At 38.7% G+C, this 9,247-nt stretch overlaps 1 protein-coding gene across 1 annotated transcript in view; it reads left to right on the forward strand.

Annotated features, from left to right (window-relative positions):
* The window catches only part of PTPN13 (protein tyrosine phosphatase, non-receptor type 13 (APO-1/CD95 (Fas)-associated phosphatase)), a 98,573-nt gene that overhangs the window by 29,423 nt on the left and 59,903 nt on the right, over window positions 1–9,247 (forward strand). Inside the window, exon 7 of the mRNA XM_009326069.1 lies at window positions 5,184–5,747. Within this exon, the coding sequence (XP_009324344.1) occupies window positions 5,184–5,747 (564 nt within the window). The remainder of the gene's footprint in view (window positions 1–5,183; window positions 5,748–9,247) is intronic.

Raw genomic sequence — 9,247 nt, forward strand, 5'->3', positions numbered from 1 at the left:
ATAATCTTTGCTAAAATGGAGCTGAAAAAAGTATTCTGTTTTGTGCAAGCAAAAGAAGGGGGCAATCAGAAAGACTTTAAAGAAACTTGAGCTGAGTTTATTCAGTAAAAACATACAGTATGTGATGGCACTGACCGTGTTTGCACTTACATAATATTTGATTAATTGCCTGTATGTTCAAGCTGGTACACAAGTAATTGCAAACAGACTGAATTTAGTTAGGACCAGATAACAACTCTCTTGCTCAGAGGAAAATCAACCAGATTACTGTCAGTGTGAGTAAAAGGTGGTTTGTGAATGACACTGATGTCAAAGAGGGTGTAGCTGCATTCATAGCTGAAGACACCAAAGGAAGAAGGAAGCAGATCCATGGTCATTTAGCAGATGTAACATCTGCTAGTTGAAGGTGTATAGAAAGCTGAATTTTCATTTTAATACCACAAGGGAATTTTGGTGTGAACTCTTCGTGATTAATTGCTATTTTTATTGTATATATTCCCTCACTATATATAATACTTTGGAATCATGCAATTACAATAATTGCTTTTGAATTATTTACAGTAATTATAAATAATTGTGCTAATGTAACATCAAGTAGAGGATAAACACCCACAGGTGATAAGTGAAATCAAGAACCTAGATATTATTCAGATGAGCATGAAGAAGAGTTTAGTTCAGCAGAGAAGTAACTGGGGAAGGGGAAAGCACGCCTTTTGAAGTTACTTACATGTTGTAGTATCTTAATTGCTAATGGTTTGTCCTACCACCATCACTGACAAGTATGGAAGCACTTCTCTGTCCTGTTACACTCTTGGGTAGCTGAAGCACGGAGTAGCTCTGTGTGGTCTCAGGTGAGATACTTAATGTCTTTAGTGGAGCCAAGATACTTTGGATAGGTCTCCGGAGTTTCCATTACAAATCAAGCCATTTTTTTTAAAGAGGTTCATAACATGAGTCTCTTCATCCATTATAATTTAAAAACATAAAAGTTCCATTATGCAGTCAGGTTCCTTTTGATCATAAGTTGGATCTTTATTCTTTGTATATAATTTTTTACTGGTAGTTCTTCCCTTCATTTTCCCACACATTTCATCATAAAAGCTGGGGAAAAAATGTTGATGGATAAACTACGTATTGGCTTAATGAATTTGGACTTGTGTATGCCATTCAACTGAAAATACATGTATTAAAGAAGGGCATATGATTCCAGTCTGCTCTATTCTGGAGGTGTACTGTTAGCTGAAAGCTAGACATATGAGCCTTGTGCTGAAAGAGACTTACTGCAGTCATTTAAGACCCTTGATCTAAGTAATGCTGAGGTAGTGTGTTGTGGAAGTCCAGGGAAAAAAAGTGAAAATACCTTAACAGTTGATTTTGTGACTTACAAAGTCTATAATAGTACTTAAAAAAAGTAAGGAAGGATAATGACAGATTTAAGTTATTAAAAATAGAAGAATTGGCCTGGACTGATTGCTGGTTGCCTAATCCAATTTTTTCACTGGTATCTGTAATTGAGTTGCTTCTGTACTGAGAAGTCTTGTCCTTGATCTTTGACCTCTGCTCTCTGGTGCCCAGAGCAGCATGCATTCTTGGCTGGTATAAAGTACAGATCTGAAAGTTCTGTATAGCTGCTTTGTTTCGGTTTGCCTTCTCAGGATGCCCAACTTGAGCAGGCTGTGCACCCATGGTCCCTAGTCTCTTTACCTTTCTCTGAGGATGATTCTTAAACAGCTCATGTTGGCACTGTGAGCCAGTTTGGGGAGAGCTTGTTGAAATGACGTGATATAGAGAGGGATGGGTTTTGCAAAGGTGGGAAGAACTGCCAAGACTGGTGAAAGCAGAAGTGGGAATGGGGAGAGTAATAAAGGAAACATGAAAGATGTCCAAGAGAATTTTACAGTCTCAAGACTGAATACTAAGGCCAGCTGTAGATTCCTTTTGGTACTATGTTAAAAACTCATATTGGCTGCATAAGTCAATGTGGATATGAATTACAGACCTGTAGATACCTCCACTCAGCAGAGTGGAAGAGCAGTGTGGAAGTGGAATGCCTCCTGCACTGCTTCCTGATGGGGCAGCTCATCTCCTGTCTCATCACGAAATTAGCTGAATGAGTGGTAAAGCAGTAGCAAGGAGTACTCTCCCAGTCACTGCTGATGAGATAGCATTAATGGCATTCACTTTTCCTCATGAGGAAGCCCCATGTGGGTGGATGACTTGGGGAATAGAAAGCATCTCTTGCGTGCCGAGGCAAGGAGCTTGTGTCTTGAGCCTCTGCATGAACTGGAAGCAGTTTCTGTTACATCTAGCCTGAATGCTACAAGTCTATGGAAACTACAGCTTTGGTGAGGAGGGTGCTCCTTCCCCTCTAGCACTCTTTTTTACTGGCAGCTGGGCTCTTTCACTGCAGTTCTCACCAGCATACAACAGATATGTTTATGTCTCTGGGTGTGCTATGGTGAGGATACCTGCTGGTACTTAAAGTACTCTGTGGCTCTTTTCACTGGATGTGATCCTGAAACAAGATAATGCTTCAACGTGCAGAGACCTAAATGATCTTTTGAACCAGGAATGTTCTGAGTCATGACCGATGATGTACCAAGTAATCCTGAATTTACAGCCTCGGTAACTCCAGTAGTATACTGGAGTTGCAGTTGTCTGTTTCTCTTGTTTTTTCTGCTTTGTTTGCCATTGTTTTGTTCAGTAAGGTCTTGTGCATGTAAATACTTCCAGTGTTGAAGAGGTGTGTGGGGGGTTATGTTTTAAAAAAAAAAAAAAAAGTGAAAACTGTGTGTAGAGAAGGTTGTTCTGGGTTTTTTCTGCCTAAAATTATCTTGGAACTCTCATTATTGGGGAGGATTCTCAGAGCTCCTTTTGATTTGCTTTTTTGGTGACCATCTTAAATACTGCAGTATTTAGGTTTTTATCTCTCTCACAAATGACTGAGTTAAAATCCTATTTAGGAATGTCTGTCCTTGATATGCATGTACATGAATGTGAAGTATGTGTTTGCAGAATGGATATCATTCCACTGCTTTGGATAGATAGTGGGAACTTCACAGTGAATGGCTATTTTTAAAAGGCTCTTTTGTGTCTGTGAATATTATATGTAATTCACCAGCCTTATGAGGGATATATAGTCTGAGAATAAGATAATAACGTAAGATTTACCTGACCACAAAGATAATTATGTTTACTTGAGTTTAGGATTAAAGCCATATTTGTAAAATATGAAGTGATGCATCAGATCCTTTCAGAAGATTAGTTCATTCTCATTGGCAAAAGGTTTTTGTTTTATTCTCTTGGCTGGAACATGTGGGAACCGCGTAGTTTCTTAAAAGACACTTTTTAGACAATCCAAACCCTAACATTTTACCATCATGTATTTGTGTGTTGGTAAGAAGCAAGGTTGCGGTGGTGGTTGCATTTGGCTTTGGTCTTGCTTTTTTTTTTTTTTAAACACCTGTTGTTAGTTTAATATTGCAGAAATAGAAACTGAAAACGTAACAACCCATCTTTAAGTAGAATACCAGAGTTGAAAGGTGTAAAGCCATAAGCTTTTAAAGCATTTCTGAGTACAATTATGAGCATCCTTAAAGTGTTCTGTGAAACTCAATTTGAAAGGATAATAGACTCTAGATAAAGATCAGCAGGAGCCTACTGTGTGTGCAAGTGAGGCAGTTGATTTCAGTTGACTTTGGAAGAGCAGCAGGCAGCACTATAGAGCCATCTTTGAGAGTAATAGAGCGCAGTAATTTGAGCTCACAGCTGCTTTCTTTTGTGAGGATGTCTTCAAGGCTGCTGCTTCTTAAAAGATGTACATGGTAATATCACAGTAGAGAGGGAGCTAGCTCTAAGAAAAGCATCACATGCCATACTGACTCCACCGGATGAGCAGGCATTGCTTAGGTAACCCAGCACGGAGTATTTTTAGTTGGGTTTTATCGTCAGGGGTATCATGATGAGGTTGAGCTTGCCGTATTGATGCAGTGTGTATGCTGCAGATTAGAAAGGTTAGGCTTCGTAAGAATTTTTGCAATGTACTTGGTCAGTTGGACTTATGTGTAGATTACTGCCTGTGTGATATCTACAGCAGACTTTGGATTTTCACAACTTTAATAATGCAGAAGCATTACAAAATTTTAGTTTGCTAACAGAAAGTAAGTAGCAGTTGGGTAGTCTTCGATACTAGTTTTTCTCTGGGATGTTACTTTTATAATGGTTATAATTCTTTTACTCTGATCTTGGGAAGACTTAAGAACATGAAAGGTAAACTTGTAGGTCATCTGCTAATATTAAGAAATTTGATTGTACTTACCAATGTTTGTAATTAGTTTTGTAAAATTGGGCTAATACTTTGAGAAAATCTTATGCCCAAAACATACATGATCATCAAAACTTCTCAGTGACCATGATATGATATTCTTCAGAGAGCATATTTTTCATTGATATTATTCCACCTCTGACAGTTTCTTTTATTCTGGAAGTAATGTCATGGTAAGGGAGAGGGAGAAGAGAGAGTGTTCATTAGTATTGGCTGATCCATTTATTAACGAAACATGAAGCGTGCAGGCTTGTAGAATCACTTTGATCTTAGTAGCTTTGTTGGTTTTGTTTTAGAGTATTCTTTATCTGGAGAGACTGTCATCACCAAAAATAGTCATTAAAGAAAGATCCAGGGTTTTTAAAATTCCTAACTACACAGTCATTCTTCTCTTACTACTGACACTACTGCAGGGCATCTGTAAGTCTGTAGAACGAACCTGGACTTGTCATTAAAAATTGTAGGTGGTGTCTTTGGGTGTGAGAGGAATGGCTGATTTCAGATTGATCATTAAACAGTACTGTTGGTGATAGTCCAGACTATTTTAAAAATAAAACTAATGAGAAAACAACTTTCAGCATGTATGTGATAATATTTTTTTTTAATGTTAATGTTGAATTATAGTAGGCCATATTTTTTTCCTGAGCACTTCAGAAATAAAATGCCTGTCATATATGAAGTAGTTGGAGTTCTGTCTTTGTTGACTGAGGTAGCCCTTTAAGTAACTGTCTCAATGTTTTGCATGGCAAAATCAAGGCCAAAATGTTTGCTCAGTATACACTTTAACAGTAACTAACTTGTGTTGCACTCTTGTGTATTAAGTACAAAATTACATATAAGAAATGTCTCCTTATTTCAGGAAAAACATTGGTGGTCGATGCACCTGATGGACACAAAGCTCACTTCTCTCAACAGACCATGCTTAACAAAGGACTTAGCAAGTCTATGGGATTTCTTTCCATTAGAGGAACACAAGGCGAGGAAGAGTTTTTCCAGGGCATTTCCACAGATTACAACTCAGGACAGGAAGATGTTTTCTGTCCTCATAGATGTAAAGCCAGTGAGTTTGAAAAAAAAGGTCACCTTCATACAGATGTCACTCCCAAGCGGAAAGTATGGGCTTCCTCCATGGATTTGCTTTGCACAACTGACAAGGCCACTGAGAGGGACCATGCTGGAGGCTCTCACGGGCACAACCATCAGTGTGAAGCATTTACAGTACGGACTTCTACTTCTACCAGAAACAAGGAAGCAAGATACTCTGATGGGAGCATAGCACTGGATGTCTTCGGACCACAAAAACTGGACCAAACATGCCATGTGCCTGAGACATCAACTTCTGCAGCAATATCAAGTGCCTTTGACAGGATAAGAGAGAGACAGAAGAAGTTGCAGCTTCTAAGAGAAGCTATGAATGTAGAAGGTTAGTGAAGCTTCTTGATTTTCTGAGTATTCCAGTCATTAAGCAAAGACTTCTCTTTATGATAAATCTGAGTTCTCTTGTAGCAGCTCTTGAAACTGCCAAGATTTTTGCTTCATCTTCTTTTTTTAGATAAAGTGAAAGCATTAGAACGTCTGTTGCCAATGAAGATAAATGTGCTTGTCCAGATTGCTTACCCAGTGAAAATGGTTGATCTCTGTAAGTCAGCCAACATCAAGTTCATCAATTAAAATTAGGAAAAGAAAAAAAGTTGGTAATAGCCAATTGTCAAGTAATTTTCCTTGAAGGAAAATCGTCATCTCTAGCTGTTAGAGACAGATTTATACCCCAGAGGAAAGGGAGGATTTCGTCTCCAGATCTCTCAGTTTTTGCACTGTATAACTCTGGATGATGCAGTTAAGCCCTTAAATAGGAAGTTTTTCTTGGACTCATGTTAAGATCTTTACCTCAGTGGGAATACTTGACAAGGTCCATTAGTTAATTAAAAGAACGCATGGGGAAAAACAAAGTCTTTGTATTTGTTCTGTGGAAACTTATAAAATTGTCTTTATGCAGAACCCTATAAGGGGAACTACATATTTTGTTTGCTTTGAAAATGTGATGTGTTTTTCAGGGGTTGCAAATTTGGGATTGTTGGATAGAAACTGAGAGCAGAGTTGGATTGTGCTTGTGATGGGCCAGAAGGCATAATTTAATCATCTAAGGTATACGGTAGAAGAGCTGTATGTACAGAGCTAGCGCAGTCATTTATTCAGGTGCATTCAAAATCCATACAGTTGAAAACTCATGGCTGCCTGTCTGTTGTGTGACAAATAACTGCGTGAAAAAACCAACTTTTGCCTCCTTTTCCTGCACTGAGGTGTAAACACCTCCTTATTAAGGAGAGATAAAGACTTTTATCAAGGTTGAATTTTTAAAAATGCCTGTTCATGCCCCTTGTGGCCATCTCGGGCGATGCTTATATTGCAGTTAGCATGGGAAGCCAATTCTTTCTCTCCTTTGCATGTGAGCCTTGTGCTCCAGAAAGGAGTGTTATTGAGATGGCATAGGCAGTTTAAAAAGCTAGTATGATTTCTGTACAAGTTGTACAGACAAGACAGCTGGAGTTTTTTGTGCTACCAAATTAGCACCTTCCAATGAAGGTTACATTATAATGTGAAGGAATGAACATAGATGGAGGTAGTACTGTGGAGATACCATTGTTTATCTCAATAGAAGTTCACCATCTGTCATTAGCTACCAAGATGTCTGATGAGGTTACGGGGAAGGTTGGTTGGTTTTTGGTTTAAGAGTCTGAAATTGAAGGGGACCATCTTGAGTATATGAGTCAGCTCTGATCTTTGGAGATAGGCAGCTGACAAAGTTTAAGAGGAGGCCACTCCCTGCATTGGGAAAGCTCAATAGCCTTGCCATTCAGGAGTGCAGGTTTGTGTTGCACAACAGCAAAACCAAAAGCTTGGCCAAACCCATTGATGAGCAAGAGCTTATCATTCTCATTCAACAGATTGGAAGACGGCAGAAAACATAACGTGCCTGTGTCTTGCAAACTGAGATAGTTCAGTTGTGTGAAACTACTTGATTCATAAAGGGAATGGGTGAAAGTGCAGTCAAAGTAAACCAGGAACTGGGGCTTAATAGTCACAGGAGCTGAGTGACAAATCTGTATGGGGAAGATTGAGGCAATAGCTAATGACTCACTGCCCATCCTTCTGAATTCACAGTCATTCCTTGTTAGAAAAAAAAAAAGAAGATACTTTCTCAACAGATAGCTGGGTTGCAATGTTCTTGTCTTCTGAGTTTTCTCCCTTCAACAGAGGAAGGAGGTATGTTTCACTCTTGAACTGAAGTTAGGAGTGTGTGCTCTGCTGTTTTATTTTAGGCTCTCCTTTTTTTTTTTTTTTTTGTGTCAGTTAACTACTTAAAGAAAAGTTTTGGGCCAGAACCTAGTTGTGAATGTGAATTTTTAATGAGAGCCAGTTTAAAGGAGTATTTTAGTAAGATGAATGGGGAATACTTTTTCACATAGCAGTTAGTTGCTGTTGTGTTTTACAGGGCTTGAGAAAGCCTGACTGAAAGTATTCTATTCTGCCTTAATGACCAGATTCACAAAAGCCTTAATATGTAAAGTCTGCTAGTCTATTATGACTTCTTTCCCTTTTCTTTTTCGTTCCATGTGTTTCACTATTCCTTACCTCAGATCTTGTTTACAATAGACAAGTCCCTTGAGATCTTTCATAAAAAGAGTCTATTGCTAGTTTCATCTATCAAATAAATGAAAAATACAGTCTGTAAGGTTTTTGTGCATTACTGTTATATGTAATTTTCAAGCACTTAGTGGGTAGACAGATATTTCTGAATGTCAGGCATTATCAAGTGTGTGTGGAATTGTTGTTCTGACATAAACCCAGCCTAGCTGAGAGATATGAGCAACTGTGTGGAAAGCTGTGGTAAAATATGTCACCTATCTTGATAAAGGTAGTGGTGGCAGTTTCTTGGGCAGCACTTGATGCATGGTATCTTACTGCGTACAGCTGGTAGTCTTATAGCGGATAGGTGGGCAACAACTAGAAATGGAGTGGAAAGAAGTCCACAGAAGATGACAGCAACTACTACTCTTTTCCCACGTGGGACGCAGCACGACCTCAAAGGAGAGGCATTTAAAGGAAAAACGGAGAAAGAGAATAAGGTATTATAAAAGCTTGTGTAGTCAGGAATAAGGGTTCTGTTCAGCTTGGAGGGGAGGAATGGGCAAGGAGTCATGGGAACAGGGTTGGTGGTTGAGTTTAGTAGAGAGGACACAATCTGCCTTCTCTTTGGTAGGTTTGGGGATATTTTCAATTTGGTTGAGTCCAGGTCTAGGTTACAGTTAAGTCTGTGTAAATTGTAGTAAACCTCTGCTTTTGGCTGTATGTTGTTTTTCAGTTTTTGAATTGTGAAGTGGCATTGGAGACTCTGCGGGTTAAACTTGGCCAGATAAAACTTTCCTCCTCAAACTACAAAGGAACTTAAGTACATGTGGCTTATTTCTTCTTTAACTTATTTTGGGTTAAGCTGGCAAACTTTTTTGTTATTCATAAAACCTTAAGGAGCTGACTGTCTTGGAAAAAGAAAATGTCCTCATGCACAGGCTCTGGTATGCCAAGCTTTCACTCAGAACAGATTTTTACGATCCAAATTATAAACTCATGAAAATTAGAGTTTATAGTGGAAAGAATGACAGAGCTTTAATTACAGCTGTGCTGTAATAGAGTGGTTTGTAGTGAGCTGCAGACCGTCTAAACTGCACTATAATCTACAGTCGGAACATCTCAGATTTAGCCTCGCAAGCCTTCCAAAGACAGTGTCACTGAAGTGCCTTGCTTATGAACTTGCTGGTTTATATGTTATTCTGCTGTACAGTTTTAGGGTTGAGGTTGTTTATCTCTTGTATACTAAAGATTATTTTTTATGATTAGGTCCTTAGCCAGATCGGGGGAAGGGAA

The sequence above is a fragment of the Pygoscelis adeliae genome, unplaced genomic scaffold, assembly GCF_000699105.1.
Source record: "Pygoscelis adeliae isolate BGI_AS28 unplaced genomic scaffold, ASM69910v1 Scaffold610, whole genome shotgun sequence".
NCBI lineage: Eukaryota > Metazoa > Chordata > Aves > Sphenisciformes > Spheniscidae > Pygoscelis > Pygoscelis adeliae.